This window comes from Lasioglossum baleicum, unplaced genomic scaffold (assembly GCF_051020765.1).
Source record: "Lasioglossum baleicum unplaced genomic scaffold, iyLasBale1 scaffold1387, whole genome shotgun sequence".
In the NCBI taxonomy this organism is placed as follows: Eukaryota; Metazoa; Arthropoda; class Insecta; order Hymenoptera; family Halictidae; genus Lasioglossum; species Lasioglossum baleicum.
This window is the reverse complement of record NW_027470446.1, coordinates 1-23,849: the sequence shown is the minus strand read 5'-3', so window position 1 is coordinate 23,849 and position 23,849 is coordinate 1. Positions and strand designations below refer to the sequence as shown.

At 46.3% G+C, this 23,849-nt stretch overlaps 1 protein-coding gene across 1 annotated transcript; it reads right to left on the bottom strand.

Annotated features, from left to right (window-relative positions):
- Nucleotides 1–5,305: 5,305 nt before the first annotated feature.
- Nucleotides 5,306–20,559, bottom strand: LOC143220655 (uncharacterized). The gene is made up of 7 exons (XM_076446271.1): nt 20,529–20,559; nt 20,165–20,226; nt 19,833–19,968; nt 18,480–18,613; nt 6,784–7,027; nt 6,185–6,200; nt 5,306–5,363 (listed from the first exon to the last, which is right to left on the bottom strand). The coding sequence occupies exons 1-7, from the start codon at nt 20,557–20,559 to the stop codon at nt 5,306–5,308; spliced, it is 681 nt and encodes a 226-aa protein (XP_076302386.1).
- Between the last annotated feature and the right edge of the window lie 3,290 nt (nt 20,560–23,849).

Sequence of the window (23,849 nt, the reverse complement as noted above, 5' to 3'; positions counted from 1 at the left end):
GTTGACAATCGTCTACATCTATTATCAACGAAGGGAACTAATTAAGCCGACCTCCTGATTGAATTCTGAAAGGCAGTGGGTAGTAAACCGAATGACAATTCTTCGCTTCTTTCCTTTCAGTGGAGAAACTAAAGACTAGGATATTTTATAATTATAATATTAAACGTATTAATTACATTATTATATTATTAATTATATATAGTTAGAATATTAATCTACCAAGCTGTTTCTTCCGCTACTAGTAATTTCTTCCAACAGAATATTCGAAAAACCCTATCTTCCTTAACAAAACATTCGGTAAGCCATTTTAAGGAGTAAAAATAGAAGGAAAATTCGGAAATTCTTGACAAGGTATACTCGATCGCAAACAACCGTGATTACCCAACTTTGCGAATCCATAAATCCCTCAGTCAGACTTTGATCCATACCTCCTGAAACAGCCACACGTACACATATGCGCACAGTTGTAATTGCACGAGCCGCGCGATGCACGGGTTCGTAACAGTGCAGATTTCGCGTACGAAATTTTATCGAGTCGTTTTTCTCGCTCGCCTTTTTCCAACCGGCTCCCGTACCTTTTTACTCTGCCCCCTCGCTCGACCCCGATCGCCGCGGTTTCCCTTTTTCAATTTTAATCCCCCGCCGATAGCTGGACGCCGGGAAAAGGACGAGTGCACGCGACCCCTCTGTAGAGATCTCCTAAGCCCCAAACCGCCGCAGGATTGTCTTCATTAGGCCAGCAGCGTGAAATTCCGCGCGTGTCGGGCCGAATTTTTTAGCGAATCGGGAAAAAGGAACAAAGAGCTGCATCTGTGAAAGATAACCAGAGAATTTTGGTGTCGGCACGGCCCGGGATGGCGGGATGTATATTTTCTATGTGAAATTCCATTTGCGGAGTTGGACTTTTATCCATTTACCAATGGTAAATGTTCGTAATCAGGAAAAAATTGGTCTATATCGATAAAATGAGAAAGTAATATTACGATAAACGAAATATTTACTGTTCATTTTTGTCGTAGATACGAGCCGTAGTGGCGCTAGTGAGTTAAATAGAAACGATCTTGACTCTTTGAGGCACGGTGGGATTAAAAATGTCTCTCCTTTTTCACTTGCCGAGTTAGACTTTTATACGTTTACGAATACTCTCGTAACGAGAAGAAAATTGCAGGACTATATCGATAAAATGAGAAAGTAAGTCTACGATACACGCGATATTTACCTTTTATCGCAATTTTACTTTTATCGTAGTTACGAGCCGTGGTGGCTCTAGTGAGTTAAATGGAAAATATCGTAAGACTGTCTTAACCTTTTGAGACACGGTAGAATTATAAATGTCCCACTTTTTGGTGGATGGTAATACATGATAGGATACTTTTAGACCCACCTCAAAATATTGCAATAGCTGCAAGCAATTGAATTATTATTTTCTTACGTTTATATATTTTTCGCGATACCTCTGTTAATAAAAAATATCAATTCTATTTAATTTAAAGCGCAATAAGATTTCCGGACAACTATTTTATTTTCTGAAATTCCGTGCCCCAAAGAGTTAAGACATTTACTCTTAAAAGGGTTAATGTAAAGGAAATTTTGATTTTTCCTAGTTCCAATGAAAATTGGAATTCTCAATTTCCTGAATTTTAACTGCGAAATGAGAAAATTGAAAAGATACCATCGCGTCCAAAATTTCTCGTGTAATATACTTTTTTGTGCACCCAAACAAATTTTCACGATATTTATGCACCCTTTCTATACCCTCATCACCAATCCCAATCGCGCAAACACATTCTCTCTCTCTCTCTCTCTGGAATCTGATACCGTAATCACTCTAATTTACCCGAAATGCAGCAACACTGGAGCTAACCCGAACGATCGGGTGGAATCGACGCGTACGAGGAAGATAAGCCTGGAGATCGGGGGAGCAGGTTGGAAACGGGATCGAATCGGGTAGACAGATGCAAAGTCGACGATGGCGGTTAGGATAATTGGTCGGTGAAAGGAAAAGCCGCGACAGACGGATAGATGGTGGCGAGCGATCCGAATGGGGAGATCCCATTCCGCGTAACAGGCTAACGGCTTTGCTTTTCCAGCTGGAACAATTGGGCCCTTCTTGGCTGCGGGCTGATACCGCTCTAACAGCCGCATAACTGTCACCGGGCTGGCATGGTTCACATGAAAGATCGCGCGTGACTAGACGCATCTGCCCGGCTGTAAATGCTATCTCGTTGCCGCTTGCTTTTCTGACGTTCCAAGGGAAACGCAGCCCCTTACCGTTTCCCACAACCGTTCTTTTGTTACCAGCTAACGGAACGAACTGGAAGCCTGCCAAATCTCGGCCGACGTTGTCTAATACTTCGGCTTCGACGTTTCCTTCCAACTCCTTTTTTTGCGATATCGCGCGAGAGCTAAACACAGGTGCGAGAGCCGTGGTTTTTGCCTAGGCAAGATGTAAACAAAAGATTAGGCTCGCGTAGGCTCGTCGTCGATGGCTTCCTGTCTCAGTCGCGTGTTATTCTTCGTCGCGTTCGGACGTGTGATCGACTCTAGTGTGGTTTATGGCCTCGTAGGGTAAGAATTTAAATTTAATACTGCTTATTTTATTTTATTTTGTACTTTGTATTTTAATTAATTATTTGAGCTGTATAATTCTAATTAATTACTGTAAAATACAGTAGATAACGGTCTTCGAGAATTAGATAACGGTTCTCGATAGAATTAGATATCAGTTCTAGGAATTTTACGAATTTCGTGTGCGTTGAGAGTCTGCGTAGGCAGGATGTAAACAAAAGGATTAGGCTCGCGTAAGCCCTTCGTCGATTTTCGTCAATTGGTTCCTGTCTCAGTCGCTTGTTATTCTTCGTCGCGTTCAGACGTGTGACCGAGTCTCGTGTTGTCTACGGAGTCGTAGGGTAAGAATTTAAATTTAATACTGCTTCTTTTATTTTATTTTGTGCTTTGTATTTTAATTAATTACTTGAGCTGTATAATTTTAATTAAGTACTGTATAATACAGTAGATAACGATAGAATTAAATAACGGTTCTCGATAGAATTAGATAACAGTTCTAGGAGTTTTAAGAATTTCGTGCATGGTGAAAGGTTTTAAGTCTAATTGTGATTGCTTGATAGATTTCAAGTGAGTCACATAGGATCGTAAAATTACTTTGCAATCTTTCGCTGACAAGCTTCGTTTTTAATTTATATCACTTACCAGTGTACTCGAGAATTTAAGTTCCCTGATTTTTTAACACTGGAACTACCGATCTTTAATACAATTAGTAATTTTATTTTCTAATCGATCTATATCATTACTATATTAAGCAAATATAAATTAATGACACGCGTGTGATATCTACCCAATAGAAATCGGTGTAACGCGTGTGTAACGCTAATCTTTTTTTCTTTTTTTTCAGGTATTGGAGGGAATAATACTTAAAGAAAAACAAGGGGAAGAAGAGCCGGGGAAAGAGGGGATTTATTGGAGGTCTGGGTGAACACGTGTTCGTGTCTGCCTGCGCGTGTTAACAATGATAAACCGGGGCTGATCGAGGAGGGCAAAGCGTTATCAATCACACTCCATTACGACTCGCTACTGCCGGGCACTTTTATCGCAATCCGTCCTCAACTGGAGTTACGCTGTGAAACCGGCTGAGAAGATTCGATAAATCCCCGAGTTCTCGTAATTTCCTTATTGCATCCGCTCGATAAATCGCCGCGGCCTTTAAGCTGTTATAATATCGATTCCGGATCACGAAACAGTTCCGAAGAACCGTTATTTCCTACAGCTGTTATAAAGAAAACGAAATCGCTGCCAGACGACCATTTTGTTTGCGGCCGCACTGACTCCCGAGTTATCTCTTCTATATCAATTTTCCACCCGCAATATTCATAAAATCTTCGTAAAATCTCTGCGGTAAACAATCCGTAAAATTTTTAGAAATATCGACGTAAGGGTAGAAATTGTATCGACGCGAAAATATTACGTAAATTGCGAATAAAATAATTGCTGAAATAAAATCGGAATTTTAACGTCAGCTTAAATCTCTTTCATTCTCTCGTATAATTGCAACGTTATTAGGAATTCGAATCTTCTTAGCTGTTTTCAAATGATGGTTAATGACAGTTATTTCTGGGACCGTTCCAACCCCTGTGAATCGTTCACAGTGTTATCTCCAGCGACCAGCAAGCCTCGTGCCGATTTACCGTCGAATTTCCGCCACCCTTTCCCGAGTTTCGTTATCGTCCACCTTCAGAAAATGTTCCCAACAGCGAGTTTGTTCGGAGTATTAGAAAATAATCGAGTAATTCGAGGATCAACGCGTCGCGCGGAACTCTGCTGGTGGAAAAATTGTTGCCGGACGAACATAGAAATATCGTGGAAAAATACCCGCGACGATTAACGATTAACACTCGAAACATTTCGTATAACAGGGTTTGTTAGTTACATTCGTTAGCAAACCGCGTAAATAACGAGTATTCGACCGGAATTTGTGTTTATTCGGTGGAAACGGTTAAAAGTAAGAAAAATTTACTCGATTTTGCGAATTTGCGCGAAAGGGTCGCTTTGTTTTTGCTATATCGACGGTTATTCATCGTTTGGGCGAAGCGAAATTTGAGTTCGGTATAGTTTATAAACATCGTGTTCCGATTCCTCGTAAACACTCGTTCGAACAATCTCCGTTCATTAACGATAAATGTTCGGCAAGGTTCGGTATTATCTCGCGTATGCATTAACGAATCCGCCAGTCGTTAAACAATGCAATTATTTCGATGTTACATTTAAATCGTGCACGACATACTTCATTAACGAAGCCAATATCGCCGTATTTATAACATTTATCCCTTCCGAAAGCCGGGCAAATTTCGGATGCAAATCGACTACGAGAATTCGTGATTAAACCAACGATCCCTTCATCGATATATCGGAAAAAGAAATTCTCGTTATTTTCACTCAAAGACGCCAATTTTCATTCGGAAAAATAACCTAATTTTATGTCCATTCTCACGAACGAATATCGAAACGTTCGTCTATTCCATATTTTGTTAATCCTGTATCTAATTGTTTCGATTAACTTCCATATTCTAGCTTCTATATTTTAGCAATGTTGCTTAAAAACCACAACAGACTCCCATAGGCTTGGGACGTACGGTTTTTCGAGAATGAACGCGGCGCGAAGTAGTGTAGGTCAGTCTAAGTAGCGACCATTAACACTTTGCGGACGAGAAACGAAGCTAACGATACATTCGGTGTATACTAAACGATTAAAAATAACAAATCGAGGGAAATTTTCCGAATTAAGAAATATCTACGACATCGATGACAACGCTAAAATTATAATTCGCAGTATTCCATGCGGCTTTCTTCTGAAAAATTAAAAAACTTCCACGTATATTATGATATTCGTCCGCAAAGGGTTAAAACAGGCATAGCGGAACCTCGATTTCTTGGATACCGATTATACTATTATCTATCAATCAGAGATTCGCGTGTATCTGCGCTGTACCAATCCTATTTTTGAATAGCATTTCGAAATATCAAGGAAGAATTCCTCAGACATTACCATATCGCGAATCGTTGAACCGGCTCGAAACATCTCGCGATCAGAGTGAATCTCCGCTGTCCCTGTTCTTTTCCCGCGAAATCGTTTGCAGCGTCGGTGGTGCATCGAGTTGCACCGCGACGTTGGCGGGCGTCGGAGCCCTGAAATGGTTGGCCAGCCAGCCGGAAGGAAGATAAAATCCCGCGATTCCGGCTCGCCTCGTTAGATCGGAACGACGCAATTAACAACGTCTATCCGGTCGATCGCGTCGGGACGCTGCGAAGACGCCCTCCGCTTTCGAGCCGATCTGAAAATTTCCCCGCGGCCGCCATTGTTCTCCGGGAATATAGAACGGCGCCGATCGGAACCCTCCGCGATCACGTCACGGCGAAACTTCACCTCCCGGTTTTATCTTGCCGCGCCTCTCTGTATCGACGGTCCCCCGGTTTTGCCAGCCGGGACAATTTAGATCCGGCGGGCCGATAAACGCCGCGCGATTGAATAACGCCTTGATTAAACGCGATCCCATTTCTGATAATTCCCCGACTTTTCCACGGCGAATTTTCCTCCCGATAAGGCGCAGGGCTCGAAAGATCGCCGAGGAATAGCCGGAGCCTCGGTTAATCGGCCAGTTGTCGCGGATACCTTTCTTTCAACGAGTCTGTCGAATTAAAATACCATCCGTTTTGTACTCGTTATTTTCTTTCTTTCGTTTATCACGGTGACGTTCGCTTAAATGGTCGTCGAAGTTTATCCCAGTAACGAACCGGTTGCGGATTCTTATACAAGTATTTAAGAACGACAAATTGTACAGTTCTCGTTTAATCCTTTGCACTCCTATATCGAGTGTAATTCCATATCAGTTTTTATCACACGAGCTCCTTTCTCGCATGAAAATTATAAAATACTACGATGGTGTAAATAAAATTGACATTTGATCGAATTTGTTTCTTTAAATTGCTCTATTTTTTAGTGGAAATAAATTTCAAATAAACCATATAAAAGCGTTGGAGCCGCTGCTAACAAAATTATGATATAATTCGGAGTGCAAAAGGTTAAGTGGCCACCGACTGGGTCCTGTCGCGGTCATTCAACGATATTTTCAACTCATATCCCTGTTTCTTACTTACGTTACGTTGACATCCGACTCGAACCAGGAAGTTTAAGAAAAATCGGCGGAAATAGAAACAGTAAAGAGTAGAAGAAAAGGTAGGAGAGAGAAGAAAGAAGAGAGGTTTACTCACGGTGTCCACGCGGTGGGGATTCGCCGGTGATGGAGGCGATACGCGGTGCGTCCTCGCTGATCTCGATGTCAGCGGTCTTCCGGTAGACATCCGCGATGAAGGCGGTGCAGCGCAGGTGCAGCCGGCCATTTTGGAACATGTCGTTCGTCACCTTGAAGTCTATGGTCGACTTGGACACCTGCGAGCCATCGTCCTGCGGGATGGCCAGGTGTCTGGTCCTGTACACCATGCTGTCGTTGCCGATCTGCAAGAACAACACCATACAACCATAAACTTAAAAATCAACTAACTCCCAAAACTTTCAACAGGTTTCCGCTTTCCTGTAGTTTCATTGGAACACGGGCCTTCTTCTTGCAAGCGTAATTCGCGATTCGTGGCTGGTCCTCGATGTGTCCGAGCTCGATTGAATTCGTGCGGAACGCGTTTCAATCGTTTCGACGGAGTTTAACCTTCGTTTCTCGTTTCACCGCTGCTCGACGAAGCGGTGGAATCTCGAATTTCTCGTTCACCGGCGCGTCTCGCGGAAGATTTAATTAGAAAATTACTTTCGCCGCGAGGCGCTGGATGCTTGCCCGGTAACAACGCGAGGAAACAAGCGCGTGCGTCAGATAAATATTTAGCGGGCGGAAAATGAAACAGATTAATTTCGAAGGCCGCGGTTGTGCGCGCATCGGCGGAACGGCCGCGTGTAAAGCGGGAATTATTACATCGCGAGGGGGGCGCCACTCGCGATTTCGCATCCTCCTATGGGGTCCTCTATTTTTTCCCGGAATTACCCTTCGCGGACAGCTTTAGTGCCGCTTCGTTTTCGAGTACACAATTCGAATTAGGAGCCACCCTTGTTTCGGTGATTTCGTATTTTCGTTAATATCACGGTTATCCGATTAATCTCCGTTATTAAGGTTTCGTAGGATCTTCAGAGTGCGCCGAATTTCTGTATTAACTATAGAGAAATTTCTTAGCTCTTTGAAAGAGTCTTTCTTGCGACTAACATCCGCGAGAACGCGAATTTCAATCCCCGAATCTTGCACCACGGTATCGGATTAATCTTTAATTATTATAGTTATTAAGGTTTCGTACGATCTTGCATCACGGTATCGGATTAATTTTTAATTATTATAGTTTTAAGGTTTCGTACGATCTTCAGAGTGCGTCGAATTTTCATATTAACGACAAAGAAACTTCTCAGCTCTTTGAAACAGTCCTTTTTACGACTAACATCCGCGAAGACGTGGATTTTCATCCCCGAATTTTGCTCTCGCACGCGTTGCGAGTGGACATAACCGTTAAACGCTCGCAGAGAGACCTGGGAGCGTAATGCAGCAAGTTGTACACCGTTCAAACCGTTACTACCCAGTTATTACATTATTATCCTGGTCCTTTTAACGTCATCCCGGGCAAATACCCGATCGATCGTGTCTCGGACGTTCCCGGGCGAATTCAATTTCCCGCTCGCGATCGAAGATGGCGCCTCGGAGATATTGCCGCGGCCTCCTAGGCCAGAGACGAATCTCGTTCGCTGTTGCTAAAGATATTACGCAGTTTCGTTGCTCTTAAGGTAAATGAACGACGGAAAGGGCGGCTGCGAGCCTTTTCTCCCTTTTTTTCTTCTCTGCGCCTCTGTCTGCCGGTTTCTTCAGACCAGAACCTGCGGTGGGAGGGAAGGAGAGGGTTGGTATCGCAGGGTACGCCAGTCGCTGGAGGTTATTACTTCGGGGAACAAACGAGTCTGTGCATTAAGTCCGCGGACTCGCGATGACACGGGACTACGCGGCCTGTGTTCATAAAACATAATGCATAAAGCTTGTGCCTTGTCGCCGGCGTCGCCCTTCCCGCTCGGGCCCGCCTTATCGCCCGCTAGATTTCTAGCCGGATCATCCCGCGACGACGCCTCTTCTCCAGGGATATCGACGTCGCGAGGGGAACCTCGTCGCCGCGTCGTTCGCTGATTTTTATTAACATCCACCGCGATCCTCGATCCAACCGTGACACCCACCGAATAATCGCGATGTTAAATGAAGAAATCGAAGAATTTTGGTACGGGTTTTCGAATTTCTCGATGGAAGTTGAATTGACGACACGATGGATCAAGGCTGAGACGTAGAACGGTCCTCGAGGTTCGCGAAAGCTGACGATGAGCGAGATTTCGTGGGTTTATTACGAGGAAGTGTTATAGAGCTGTAAAACCGGTTGCCAGCGTTTCGAAGTTTATCGAATTCATCTCTTACTGCTCGTTGTAATGAACGGTGGAGGAATAATAGGTGTTTATATGAGATATAGGATACGTCGGTCTTATATTCCTTTTAATGCGTCGAAACGCTGTAAAGTGGTGAGAATATTTGATACGATGATATATTTAAGTAGTTTCATATTGTATTATAATTATTTCGAAATAATATTACCATGTGTAGCATACCGGAAAATAACTGTATTCAGTTGTACAGTAACATGATATATAAACTTCATTAAAGGTGAAAAATACTCTTTTGCAAGTATAAGAAATATAGATTTAAACGTGTCCCTTAGAGTTTCGATTCTATTGCTTACTAGCGAAACAGTTCCTATTAAGGGTAGCAGGCCTGATGCCTTCGTTGCACAGCTGATAGTTAATTTGAACAAATATAATAAATCGAGGGTATCTAACGAGAAGCTGCAGATTTCTGCGACGTAGGAAGCACGGTGGACTAGAAAGAAGGTCCTTGTAATACCATTCCATGACATCAGCCCTTTCATCATCCAGCCTTGCTTCGAGGAACCCTCACTTTTCCTGGAAGTAAAATAGATCTCGGTGCAAGTTGACACTATCGAAACAAAGATTCATCTTACAGAAGCTCGCGTGCTTGTTACCCTTTGCGCGAATGGTGATTTTATTTTCGAAAAGATCGTTCAATTTCTTCAAACGCCGCGACGCTTTTCGCAGGACGCAGGCACGTCGATCTCTGCGGAATATTTCGATCACGCGACACTTCTCGTTAATTTCGTCGGCGAAATATAATTAACCCGATATTCCGGGCCATCGGGTTTCCATCAGGCAGCCATCGGCCGCGGATCATTCGGGATTTTGTCGAGGTAAGTCGATGACCCGTCCGAGGCCCGAAATTTCCTCCGCGTCCTCGCGAACTTTTCCCTGGAAAACACGGCTTCGCCCCGATCCGGTCGTCGCACCGCGAGGACTTCATGAACGTCTGCTCTCGTCCTCGCGGAATTCCACCTCGTTGTAAATTCACCGAGTTTTATCGTTTCCTCGGAATTCCTTGCCCGCCGCCGTTTATCTTGCCCGCGTCAGCGGAACCGTGCCGCTTCATACAAAATTCCTGCCGCGGCTCCTCCGCGCCAGAATCCAGGTCGCGTTCTTTCCAGACGGTTCCCGTTCCCTCCCTGTCTACGAATTTCCCCGCATTCGGCAATTAGATCCGACGAAACCTCCAGGAGGGTCGCTTTGATTCTCGCACAGAGAATCAATAGAAAACATAGCGTTCTTCAGGATAAAATAGTCGTTTCTTCTCGTGCTACGTAACTTATACTCTTCATTATTGTATTTTAAGCGTTACTCTGCTTTCTGATAAATTTAATAGTAATATAGTAATATAATAATTAAGTAACATGTATAATTTTTGGGTCGTTTCTCAACCGCTTCTTCGAGTTTCTCCAAATTAGTACCACACCGACGAATATTTTCCCTATTATTTGTCCCAGAAGAATTTCGAGATACAGGGTAGGGAAAACTGAGTTTGAAAAAGCACTCGGAGATAACAGTGCGGATTACCAGGATTGAAAAGATCGTTACTCTGGTATGGATCAGCCACGAATCAGGGATTGCGGAACAATAAAATGACTAATAGTAATATAGTAATACAGTAATTTAGCGATATAAATAGTTTTGGGGTCGCTTCTCAGCCGTGTATTCGAGTTTCTCGACAAATCGGTACCATACCGAGGATTATTTTTCCTATTATTTTTCCTATTACTTTCTCCAGAAGAATTTCGCGATACAGGGTAGGTAAAACTGAGTTTGTAAAAGCACTCGGAGATAACAGCGTCGATTCTCGGGATTGGAAAGATCGTTACTTCGGCGTGGATCAGCCACGAATCAGGGATCGCGGAGCAATAAAATGGCGGCGGGTGAAGAAAAGGAATAGCAGAAGTAGAAAAACTAATCGAACCCTCTCGAAAACGCAGTTCGACGTCCCTTAACCCGGTTTCCACTCGGGTAACTCGAAACTCGAAGCGCGAGCCCTCTCGTCGCCGGTCGTGCTGGAAAATTGCAACGCACCGGGAGATCGGCGCAATGACAGCGGCGCGGGGCGAGGCGGATGACGCGTTTATCGGTTTTCTGTCCGGCGTCCACCGGGAAGAAGCCTCTAACGAGCGACATTTTCGCGCTTCGGATTCGCGACAGGCGGACAAATCCGTGACGCGGATACCTCGATAACGCGTCCGATGATCCGAGAGAGAGAGGCCTTGGGACCGACCTGGTCCCCTGTCGAACTCCAGGACGGCCCTTCGTTTCCCGCGAGGAGATTTGTCGGCGAAAATTCGCGCGACTAGGCGGAAGGAGCGTGGCCAGCAAGCCGGAAGAATCGGTGGCGAGAAAATAGGGGCCGGTGCCGGATTCCGGATCGGCGGCGAGCGCCCCCTTGGCAGAGGATCAACTACCCACTCGGTGGCTCGAGTGTTTGTTTCAAAGCGAGTTTTGATCGGGCTGCAACGACCCCTGGTGAAATACACCACCGACAACGTCACCCGGCGAGCTTCCTTCTTTTTTCCCCGCACCGGGATTTAATTGCGGAATTACGCGCAGACTAGCTTCGCAACGCTTTGCTCGATTTCTCTTCGAGCCGACGCGAAACGGTGAAATTTACCAATTTCGAACTTTCGATACTGTTTGGTTAAATTTTTTTACACAGCGATGTTTTCGACTAGTATCGCGATAAAGAAACAAGCTTGCTTTTTAAGCTTTTTGAAGCTTAACCCTTTTACGGCCAAATTATTCAGATACATTTCTGACCGAGGTAAACTTAACTTCCAATAATCATAAAATACGAATAATACCACAGAAGTCACTTTACTATATTTCAAAACCATGGGAAACAGATCGAACACGAATTAATGAAAAAAAGGAAGCTCATTCGTAGAGTGAGCTTTATGGTTCCCATTGACCATGAAAGGATTAAGTAGCGAATAACCAAAGGCAATAACTAGTACGAAACAATTCCATTTATTTCTCGCGTATACGCGAGATTTTTTACTTTTATTTTACCATAAAAGACATGACCGAGCTTAGAAAAATCTGAGTAAAGCCTCGGATTTAATCTTCGATTCGAACAGAGGTACGTAACAGTACTATCGCGATCAATTTACGTGAAAAATCGGGAAATGGCGTTAGATTCGTTCCGGATTAGACCTCGCGTGGCATACATAATAATTGGCAGTTCTACCCTGGGTTCCCGCTTTATCGGACGAAATATCCGCGACTCTTAGCGAGCTGCGGCCCGATATCGGGGAACTCGATTAACCGGAGATATTCGAAACGATGATTATCTAAATCGACTGCGCGAATCGAACGCTCTAATCCGGGCCGGGGACGCGAAAGCTGCGGAAGCAATAATAACTTGGAGCAGGGAAGATGCAATTAACTTTCACCCGACGCCACTCCCGCAGTCTGCGAAAGCTTTTAACTTCCAATATCCCCGTAGTCAGCCTGTGTATTCGCCGCTGCGCGTGCGTACACGCGACGCGTATTTTCGCGCGGAGACAAGCCCGAAAGAGGAATCGATGCGAGCGATTTTCTAAGCCGGTTGATAATCCTGCATTTTCTCAACCAGCTCGATCTCGATCTTCCAATCCTCCTCTCACCCCTTTCGATCCGCTCGTCATTCTTCCGCTCGAACTGACGCGCGTTCGACAACTTTTCCGTCCTCTCCCGCCGATATCTGCTTACAGTCCGCTCGAGAAGACTTAAAACTCTAGATCGTATTAAAAGTTCCATCGGAATAAATTCTCTCCCCTCCCTAGGGAACTCGCTTCCCTCTATTCGCCGTAGAAGGTTAACGCTTCTCCATTTCTATCGCCGAAACATTTCGCGCTTTCGGTTTCACTCTCTGCCGGAGAAAGTATAAAATAATTAACGCGCACGGTCTTAGGAACAGTGGAAGGTCTTTCATGAGGTTTTTTCGATCGAATTTTTATTTTGGGAGCTCCAGATCGTATTCGAGGGATGTTCGAAGATGAATATGAAAGGTATTGACACTTCTGCGTCCCTCAAATTCACTCTTTGCCGGAGATAGTATAAAATAATTAACGCGCACGATCTTAAGAACAGTGGAAGATCTGCCAACGAGGTTTCTTCGATCGAATTTTTATTTCGGAAGCTCGAGATCGTATTCCAGAGATGTTCGAAGAGAAACGCCGAAGGTATCGGTCTATTCTCGGCGCCGATCGTCCCTCCGAATTCCTTTGAAATCTCGAGATAGTTGGGAGAAACGCGGCGGAAGTTTCGCGTTAATGCGATGCGGGTCGTTGGTAGAATGGATCGGGCCCGAGTTCCCGCGAAATCCTTATCGCACACCTGCCGCAGTCGAGGATCGGACAAACGGATTATAAATATTGAAGCTTCTGGCTGATTCCCTGGAAAGATACACCGTGGGTTGATTTACGGGGGTGCTCGGAGTTTCGATCGAGGCTCGATCCCGTCAGCCTTTGTGCCTAATCCGTTTCGAGCGATTTGTCCCGAGCGATAATATACGACAGGTACTAGCGAACGGACAAGTCGAGGGTGTAAATGAACCAGTTGAGAAGGGGAAGAGTAAAGAGTTGGAGAATGGGAATAAACGAGTGGATAAAGTTGGTCTGTCTGCTCGTCTCGAATGCTGTAGAAAAACGCAACGAGCGTCATCCCTCGGTCGAGAAGCTGGCGAACGAAAGCAGAAAGGAGGCAAGGGTCTGCCAGGACATTAGGAGAAAGTTGGGAACAATGGATGAGGGCGAGGGTGAGGAGGGTGCACGGTTAGCTTAGCCCTCGTGACACGCGTGTCAACGTCCACTAGTGCAGGTGGAAGCCGAAAATGGCAGGGTGAAATTGCCACCCCCTGGCTGCTGCACTTTGCAGCGGCCATTGTTACAGGCTGGACACGCGAATTTTCGGTCACGCTTAGAGACACCCTTTCCTCGTCACCTCGCTTCACCCCGTTCGCCCTTTTACCCACCCTTCCTCTCTCCCTCTCGCACCCCGTTTCGTTCGGCGAGAAACTGAATCGCCAGCCGCTCTCGTCGCGCCGCGTTAATTATAACCGATCCGATCCCATAAAGCGGCCGAATTTATTTCCCAAAGCCGTCCAGGCGCGGAAAATTATTTCGTCAAATAAATCTTGCCGAAACGCGGGCTATCGACGCGTGGAAACGCGACCAAATACAGAGATCTCGCGACACGATTCGCCCGGGGTATTAACGCGGAATGCGTTTTGTTTCTCGTTGATCGAACGAGATTCTTGGGTGTTACGGTATTGCTGAAAATAAAATTATAAAAGTCAACGATTCTTCGTCTTTTGTTTTCTACGCAATTTTTTTAGATTTTTTAACCTGAGTACCTTTAATCTAGTCCAGACTCTAGTCTCGTACGATAAATATCGTATTTTTCCTCGTTTACGTGTATTTTCGAGAGAAAATGAGATATTTCGAAATAATTTTCGTTGGAAATAAAGGGACAAGTAAGATCGAGTAGGGATTGGCGAGAAATCGGGGTGAAATTGCGTAATCTTGATTAAGAGCCGGTTATTTTAACCGATAATAAGCCAGGGTACGGTGGGACGGAGTGAAAAATTTGCATCCGATAGCCCGCATCGGGAAATTCAAATTAGCCTGGGTTAACGAAGCTCGAAGCTCGGAGCGGTTGGCCTGGTGCTTTTAAAACATGGCAGAGCTAGACGCGGATGTCGCAGAATGTTAAGAGCAAGCATTAAGGGAGCGTGGCAGAATTCGAACAACTGGAAACATTCTCGCTGTCTGGAGAACAGGAGCCTGACTAACGACTAAAGTCGAGTAAATAACCCCGGCATCCTTTTCCTCGCGACATCGCGGTCCATTTAAGCCTCGGGCAAAGTCCTCCGGGATCCTCCGGAGCTTCGATCGCCAACTTTTCTCGGCACTCCGACTCTGCTAAACACCTTCTTCCCCCTCTTCATCTTCCTTCTTCCGCCAATGCACTGTCTTTCCTCCTCCGTGTCATTTTTCCGATTCCTCCAGCGTCTTCGAGGAGAAATTTATCTAATTTCTGCGATTCTACGCTCATGCAGATGCCGAGCTTCTCTCAAGAAGTCACTCTCTTGGGGTTAAACGAAGAGTTAAACAATCGCATCGCTCTGTCTCCATCGAATCGGAGAATCTCGATCGTCGTTGGATTTAGATTCAGAGATTTCCAAAAATCAAGGAATTTTCACCGTCGCGTTTAATTTCCGGCCATCTTGTACGCGTTCGATCCGGTTTTGTTTTTCAATCAACACCCGCCGCTGTAACTACCTGGTCATTTCGCATTTCAACGAGGAGCCGAGCTTTTGCGGTGGCACAGCCGCGGGAATGAAATTTATCGAGATCCATCGAGATACGTATCCGGCCAATCGGCGGAGGTTTCGATTCGCGAACAGCGGCAGGGAGAGAAGGGGTGGATCCCGGTGGCCGGCGATGCCTCGTATGCAAATAAATCGTTATTCCGCGGTATTTGTTAAATCAACCAAATTATTCCGTTAAATCGCAGCGCCGCCGCGGCCCGACGCGTTTAATCGATCACTATGGCCCCGGTGAGTTATATGTTTTCGATCGCGGGGACGCGCCGCGACGCAGCCACCGCTTCCGCCCCTTGTCTTCCTCCCTCGCCCTTCTTCGCCGCTGTTCCGATTCTTCCCCGCTGGATCGTGCCCGGAATGACGATATTTCCCTCGTCGACAATCGGTTCTTTCGCCACGCGGTCGATCAGCTCGATGGATAATAACGAAATTCCGATTAAACGCGCCGCGTTAATGTCTCCGGATATTCGAGACAATCGTAACGAACGTTCGAAAGGAATTATCGATGATAATTACCGGTTCCTGATACCCGGAAATGGGGATATTTGTCCGAAATCGAGATCCCGGGATCGCCTGGTGAACCTCCAAAGTCTAACATCCGGTTAAATCTCGCGAATTTCTGTTTCGACAGACGAAACGGTATTCGCAGGTTCGACTATTTTAATACCTACGAACCAGTGATACCGTTTCGCCTAATCTCGTTTCAATTGCCCGTGATGCAGATAATTCGCTGGCATCCGATGTTTCCCAGCGCCTAGCTAGCTGTTTTGCATTTATAGTGGCCATTACACGACAAATAAGCGCAATTCGGCGATTCCTAGGGCGAAATTATTTTTAATTCGAAGGGCCCGGCTGGCCGGGGACGCGTTTCATCGCCTCTGTCGGCGATATTTCCGCTAAATTGGATTCCAGGTATCAAATTCCGGCTGGGATCTCCATCGGGCGGCGTTCTTCGAGATTCGCGCCGGGAAAACCGTGCCTGGGAGACGAACGACGTCCATTAAAGTCCTGGACAGGGTTATTCCAGGGCGTATAAGAGATGTAACAGGGGAAACGACATTCATTAGTTTATCGTCAGGCTTCCATTGGTTATCCGATGCCAGAGGCGCGCGTCTTGCACGCTCTGCAGACCCGTACCCTTCTCCTCGGCCCCCCCGGGCTCGACTGAGCTTTATCGGGCCCCGAAATAAAATCCACCGACCTCCCCGGGCCTTCGTTCGTTGGCCGGAATTAATCTTCCCCGTGGAGATGGCCGATCCAATTAATTCGGCGCTATCAAAGTGCGCCATCGTGAGCCGCACGCATCGATCAATATCACCCGACGAGCCAGGCAAAATTGATCATCGGCGTGCCGGTATTAATACAAAACGAGATAACCACTATCGCGTAATCTCGTTTCTCACCCTGTTCTACGTGTCTAGAAACGCCCCGCAGCTTATAAATCTCGCGGTCGAAATAAATGCGTATTTCGAGCTGGCTGTGCACGGTCTGCCGGCCTATCGGTCGGCCCGAACCAACGTTCGCCGGTTACGCGAAAAAATCCCTCGATCCTCCAACGGTCCATCAATTCCCAAGTACCACGGCCCTCCAATCATTCCGCAGTCCCTCCATCATCCGGCTGTGGATACGCCACAGTACGAAGCAGACATTCTCGACGCGACTGCTTCACCCTCTCCGAGAGTTTTGCGAAAAATCAACAGCCACCAGACGTATTTCATCGAGCAGCTCTCCTTAACATCCGATCTCTCTCTCTCTCACTCTCTCTCTCTCGAGATTCATCGGAGAATCGAGGGTTCTCCGCGACTCTTTAAGGGCCGTCGCGAAATTTCTCCGACCCCAGCCGACGAAAGACGAGCCTACTCGCGCGATCGATCTCGTAAGCCCCGGGATTACGCGCGGAAACGCTCGGCGTGCAGAGTGGCCGAGCCGTGGCTCGATCATTCGTGTCTGCTGTTGTTTACACGCGGACGGTACACGCGAAATCATTCGTCCGCTCGCTCGAATTAATTACGAATTATAAGCGGAACATCAAATTGCACTAATTAATTAATCCGTCACAATGGGCCCGAATATGTGTTTGTCCGCGGCGGCCGCCACTGCCGGGCTGATACCCGGCAACATTAATAATTCACTCGAAATAATCGCGCCTCGTTATTATTGCATCCGTGCCAAACCTAACCCGAACCCTCTGCGACAACTGATACCGTCACTTTCATTCTACACCGCCATGCAAATCGTCTTCGTTCAGCTTAGCCTGGCTTTCTCCCCGGTGTTTAACTGGAAAGAATGCACGAGTGGAACGGTAATTCGTTAATATTCGTCGAAATTGCGTCAACACGATTAAAATCGAAGAAATAATGAACGATACTCTTGATGTTTCGCCTTCTAGAGAGAGTTATGACTCTTGTTGTCAACGAAACGTGCTTTTTCGGGCCTAACCCGAGTCATGGGACATTGGTTTATGAAAACATAAAACTAGGACCCCGATAACTCGAGACCCTTGATATCGATAGGACGAAAAATGTAGAAAATTTCTAATCCATCGCTAGATGAGTTCCAGTAAGATCATTCGAAGAACCTCGAAGTTATGGAAACACTGATCATGAAGACATAAAATTAGGCCCCTGACGACTAGGGACCTTCGATCTCGGTAGAAAATATCGAAAATTTCCAGCCCATCGTTGGATGCGTTCCTGCAAGATCCTTCGAAGAAGCTCGAATCTGCTCGATGTCTCGGGAGAGTTCTACCAGTCACGGTAACAGACTCGCAGTTTATTACACTCTCTCGGAACGAAATACCTATTGTACGCGAAATTGTACCGAGCCGTGTAGCAAAGTCTCTGCCTAAACCCTCGTATCCCTCTAATCACGCGTCCCGGGGACTTTCCCGTAACCGTTCCCTTTCAAATAATTCGCACAGCGAGGAACACCTCGTGTCAACGAGCGCACCTGAACGGCGAACGGGGTGAAAAGGTAAATGGAACGGAACGGAAGGGGCGGGGGCGGAGGAGATGGAAGCCGAGGCGAAGGGTGTTCCTTGTGGAACTTTAATCATCCAGTAAGGTCACGTAGCTACGGCTCGAGGACGTATATAGCGACGGGGGCTAAGGCGCGAGAGAGCTACGGCGATATACTTACGAGATCCCCGTTCAGCTTCCACGTAATGGCGGAGGCGGGCCTGGAGTTGCCGGTGGTGCAGTTCGCCCGGAGCAGCTCGCCCACCGCGATCCTCTCCTTCTCGATCCCGATCGTCGGGTCCGTTTTCGGCGCATCTGAGGCATAATAATTACGTCATTTAGCGCACGCCAGTGCTAACTCGACGCCTGGCCGGCTGCCAGACAGGCGTCCGTGCCTCCGGTACACGTAGGGATTCTCCAGGTGCGTCCCATACACCTGTGCGTCTCCTTTCGATCTTTCTCAACGGTGCCGATCGGTTCGATTTCGTTGTTAGTCGCGATTATCTCGGATGGAATCTAGGGATCTCTCTAATGACAGCTGAAAGGGTTGGAACGCTCGGCGGTCCGGTTCACGCCGTAATTCTCGAGGTGCGTCGGATACACCTGTGTGTTCCCGTTTCGACCGAACAGAGCGATCTTTCTCGATCGTTCGATTTTTTCGTTAGTCACGATTATTCCGGATCGGTCTACGGATCTCTCTAACGGCGAATGAAAGCCTTGGAACTCTTGACGGTCCGGTCCACGCCGGGATTCTCGAGGTGCGTCGAGTACATCTGTGCGTCTCGTTTCGACGAAACAGGACGGTCTTTCTCAGCGATACCGATCGTTCGATTTCGTCGTTCGTTGCTATTATCCCGGACGGGTCTACGGATCTCTCTAACGTCGAGCAAAAGCATTGGAACGCTTGGCGGGAGACCTCGGGGATATATCTCGACAAAGTAGCTGTTCGAAATTTATTCCGCTTGTCAACCGCCGGTATTTACGAGCTCCACTGGTCCCAGTCTAATTGTGAGCTACGACTCGAACTAGTTACGCGTCCTAGTACCCGCCGGTTTCACTTGCAGCGTTGATTTTGAAGTATAGTCGAAAGTCCAGGCGTACCCGCGGGACCTTCGGTTCCAGCGTTCCGGTAACCGATCCCTGCCACAAAGATATTTCTCCCCGGTTAAGTAATTTTTATCCACGTGTCGTTCTCTCCGAATCTCCCATTCGCGACTCGGTTAACGTTCCTCTCGGTTTCCATTCAATTTTCGGCCGCGAGAGAGGACGTCGCTCGGTCAGACATCGGTCCGCGGGTAATTAAAGCTCCGAGTTTGGAATTTTCGGTGCAGGGAAAGGAACCGAGAGAGGAACGTTCCTCTGACCGTGGTAGTTGAGTCGCGTTCTCCCCGGAAGGCTTCCGCGATCCAACGGATCCGCGATGAAAATGGGTCGCACGTAGACGCGCACGTGCGCCGCATCGCGCGATTCAGCAGCCAGAAGGATTTGTCTACTCGCTGGAACTTTTTAATTCTCGATCGGCACCACCACTCACCTACCACCTCCATCCGGGCCTTCCTGATGTCTGTGTGATACAACGGACTTCCGCCCGACACCTCGCACTTGTACTCCCCCGTCAGCTGCCTAGACACGTTGAACAACGTCACGTCGTGCGTGTTCGACTTGGAGACCTGCGGAGCAAAGAAACATCCTGTCTTTATCAGCGATTACGCTCTTTTTCCAGCATTTTAAGACTAGCTTTTATCCTACCGAGTTTTAAAATTTGGGCTGGATAACAATTTACTGTTCTATGTATTAGCATTATTTCGCGTTTGAAGATAAATTAAAAGGAAGAGGTTAAAATGATACTAGGAATTATCTTAATACGTTTGGAGGATTGATAATGTACTGTGCGTTCGTGCCGAGTTGACACAGACTCTGTTGACACTCTTTCGATTATAAACAATAGGCACTATTGGCCAATGCGTGACAAAGATCATCAACGGGCCCCAATGAGAATCGAGTGAGATAGTATCGTTTGTTTCTTGTTTCTTAAGCGTTAATTTACATTTAAGTAATCAAACCGTGAGATCAAGTTAGTATCGGATTAAGAAATAAAAGTTCAGAAGCTAAACTTCCGTATCGTTATACTTTCTCAACGTCCAAACCTCAAGTTAGATCCTCGCTATCCACTGTGCTCGTCGCGTTAATTGAAAAGACTTCCTTTACGAGCCATCAGGGTTAAAATCACCCTCGTGTCTCCATGTGACAGCCGCGAGCATCGGAACATGGAGATAAATTCGAGGCTTGGAGGAATTTATCCGTTTCGACGCTTCTTCTTTCCGCCTCTACTCGCGGAAACCGGGAACGGTCGCGTTTTATTTCCACTCGCGGTTTCCTGGATCGCGCGCGGAAGGTGGGTACCGGAAGAACATCGATTTCCGGGGACGAGGGTTGAATTTGGACGCAGGAGGTCGAAACAGTCGGCCGCGGAGAGAGGATACTTTTACAGGTGATCGAGCCGCTCGAAATCTGATAGCGACGTACTACCAGCAACTTTCAACCCCCATCCCTTACTTTCGTCCCCGGGATATCGTTCCGCTGGAAGTTGACTCGACTCGGTTACAGGATGGATGCCCCGGTAAAATGTATTCTTCCATCGGTTCCCTGCGAATTCTTCCCAACCCGACTCGCTCCCACCGATTCGATTAATTTTCTTCCAACGGCGGTATCTGTCGCGAACTATCTTCCATTCTATTTAACTTTTCGAAAATCGGTTTGCCCCGTGAAAAATGGCGCCCCTTCGCCGACGCGGCGTCGTGCTCTCGCTTGGAAATATGTCGCTTATGGTCCGAAGGTATAGCAGAGTAACAGCGGACTCGTGAATTATCGCGTTAACCCTAAAACCGTGAAGCATCGAACTGAAATTGATATTTACATTGGTAAATTGATATTCTTTTTTATTACGATGGAAATAAGTAAATAATGTTCTTACAGTATAGTACGGTATCGAATTTTTGCTAATTTTTTCGCTACACGAGAGAAGTTCGAAGATTTTCTGGTATAAAGACGATTTCAATAGCTCAAGCACTGTTGCGTTATCTAAATTTAATTAATATCGATTTTAAAAATTGGATTAAATGGCAACCAAGGGTAATCTCCCGAGTGCAAAGGGCTAAGGATTCGTCTGTGCAATTTTGTGTCGAGAAAGTTTGAAAATTATCGGTTTTACTAGTTTGGAAGAACTTGCGCTTTCGATAAGAGATTTCCGGTAATTCTCAGCAGAAGCAGGATGTATTTCAAATCGAACGACGAGTATCTCGAATTGCTCTTTCCTTTATGCTCCACCGATTTCGGTGTACCGTTTCCGTCAACCGCGTGCGCAGTTCCGTTTAGAAGAAAAGTAACATTGCCGAATTTTTCTTCACCGGAAGTCCATCGAAACGGACGAGTGAACTCGGCTCTTCTTATTCGCGCATTCCCGACGTCGATAACGATCTCTCGTCAACTCCATAAGCGAATGCCAGCCCTTCCGTTGCTTTTGTATAAATTCCGAACGGAAACGCGTACGATTCCCCGAATCCTTTCCCGAGCTCCTCTGCCTCGTTTTATTTCCCAGCCCCCGATTCTCTTGCCGGCTCGAGCCAGTCCGGAATTACTTTGTATTCCACGCGACTATCGACCTTCCATCTAACTCTCTCCCCACGTCTAAATCTCGATCGGACTGTATCCACCCCCGTTCCACCCTCTCCGCGCTGCAATCATTTATATGCATCGCGGTGGCCTCTCTCTCTCTCTCTCTCTCTGTCTGCTTTACAAACTACACGGCTACCGGCCCTTTTCACCCTTCCGACCGTAGCCACGGGACCACCAAAGAAACATCCACCGCCGACGATCGACCTTTCGTTGAAAGATCGTCGTCCTCTCGCTGAAGGATCGATCCGACCGTCTAATGTGACAGGGGTAATTTCATCGAGACACTTCGCGTCCCTCTTATTCCCTTTGTCTCCCGCGTTCCTCGAATTTGGGGTGGTTTCGTCCGAACCCTTATTTTTGAGAGGTGAAACATTCAGACGATGTTCTTATCCTCGAATTAAGGATGTTTCGTCCGAACCCCCTTATTTTTGAAAGGTGAAACATTTATGCGATGTTCTTATCCTCGAATTAAGGGTGTTCTGTCCGAACCCTCTTATTTTTGAAAGGTCGATATTTTTTATATCGATCTGCCTGAAAATTTTTTCCAAGACGTCTTTCGAGAAGGCAACGATATTCCGATGAAGTATTTTAACAATCCTGATTCCCTTTCGAGGACATTTCGATTATGCGCAACCAGCTACCGAAAGCATAGAGCCAGATTGCGAGAATTACATATTCTCCGACGAGGACGGTAGGATTTCGGATGTCAGTAAGCACGGTTTTATAACGCGGGAAAAAATGAAAACGAAAGGTTCTACGCTGCATTAAAGACACACTCGACGGGAACATAATCACAGGCCTTGGCTTATTAAGCGCGGACCAACCGGGGTGAAACACCGAACGTAACTCTGACTGCGGAGGATTAAATTAACCTCACACGGTCGGTGATTTAATACGTTTCCGTCCGACTAATCCTCTCGTAAATCCTGCCGAAACAGAAGAAACAATTTGCCAGTGCTTCTTAAACCCGCCTTCGTCAGCTTTTAAAACTCGCGCCACAGTAGCTCAAACGGCGACCACCCTTTGGCGATCATGCTCGCCGCTTTATCTCTCGACACGCCCTGAATTACCCTATTAAACCACGGATAAAGTGGTGTCGCCTAATTTCGAATACGATGAAATGCAAAAGTATTCTGCCCGACTATTCTCCTTTCCCAAAATAATTTCTCGTCGCGAAGTATATGAAAATTTATTTTTCTATTCAGGTAAATAGTTCCGGAAAAAGAAGAAAAGACCCGAAGCAGACCTGACGATTTAATTAAATACTAAAGTATTCGTAGTCTAATTCTTTTTGGAATTCTTCTTTCTTTAATCTTGCGAACTTCCGGTAGAGTACTTTTTCAAAACATTGACATTTTTATCTCATGAAATTCCTAGATATGAAAATGATTTCGATTAAAATACGTTGATTTGCGTTGTTTGCATCAAATATGCACTGACTGATCGTAAAACAAGTATATTATATCTGAGGAAGAGATCATTATCCCTGTGACAGCGTTGCGCGCGTGTGTGAAGCATTTCATTCTACGCCAGTTAACGTACTCGTCAGAAAAGCTAACAAGACTGTGTCTGGAACACGGATTATCATTGACAGGTGAAAAAATCCTATTAGCAGAAAGGACTAGCGAGAATCCCTACCCTCGAAGGGTGACGCCACACCCCTATCGATAGGATACTCCCGATACCTAAGAATAATTATAGCAGCGTCGCATGAATTTGCTCTAGAATCCTGTGACACACCGGTGGAAGTTGCCTAATTTACAGAATATCCTCGTCATCCTTATGCATCGACTGCCACCATCCATTATCGATGGCTCCATCGTGCCTGCCGATCGAAACCGATGCGACGAGAATTTCAGCCAAAGGTCCTCCGCGA

What these genes read in the sequence shown, in the direction of transcription:
- LOC143220655 (XM_076446271.1), bottom strand. Translation starts at nt 20,559, where the DNA reads ATGCTCGCGGCTGTCACATGGAGACACGAGG. An exon ending in ACATTATCAATCCTCCAAAC is followed by an intron (nt 19,969 to 20,164) that starts GTATTAAGATAA and finishes TTTGCTCCGCAG; the next exon opens with GTCTCCAAGTCGAACACGCA. An exon ending in GGAAGCTGAACGGGGATCTC is followed by an intron (nt 7,028 to 18,479) that starts GTAAGTATATCG and finishes TTGTTCTTGCAG; the next exon opens with ATCGGCAACGACAGCATGGT.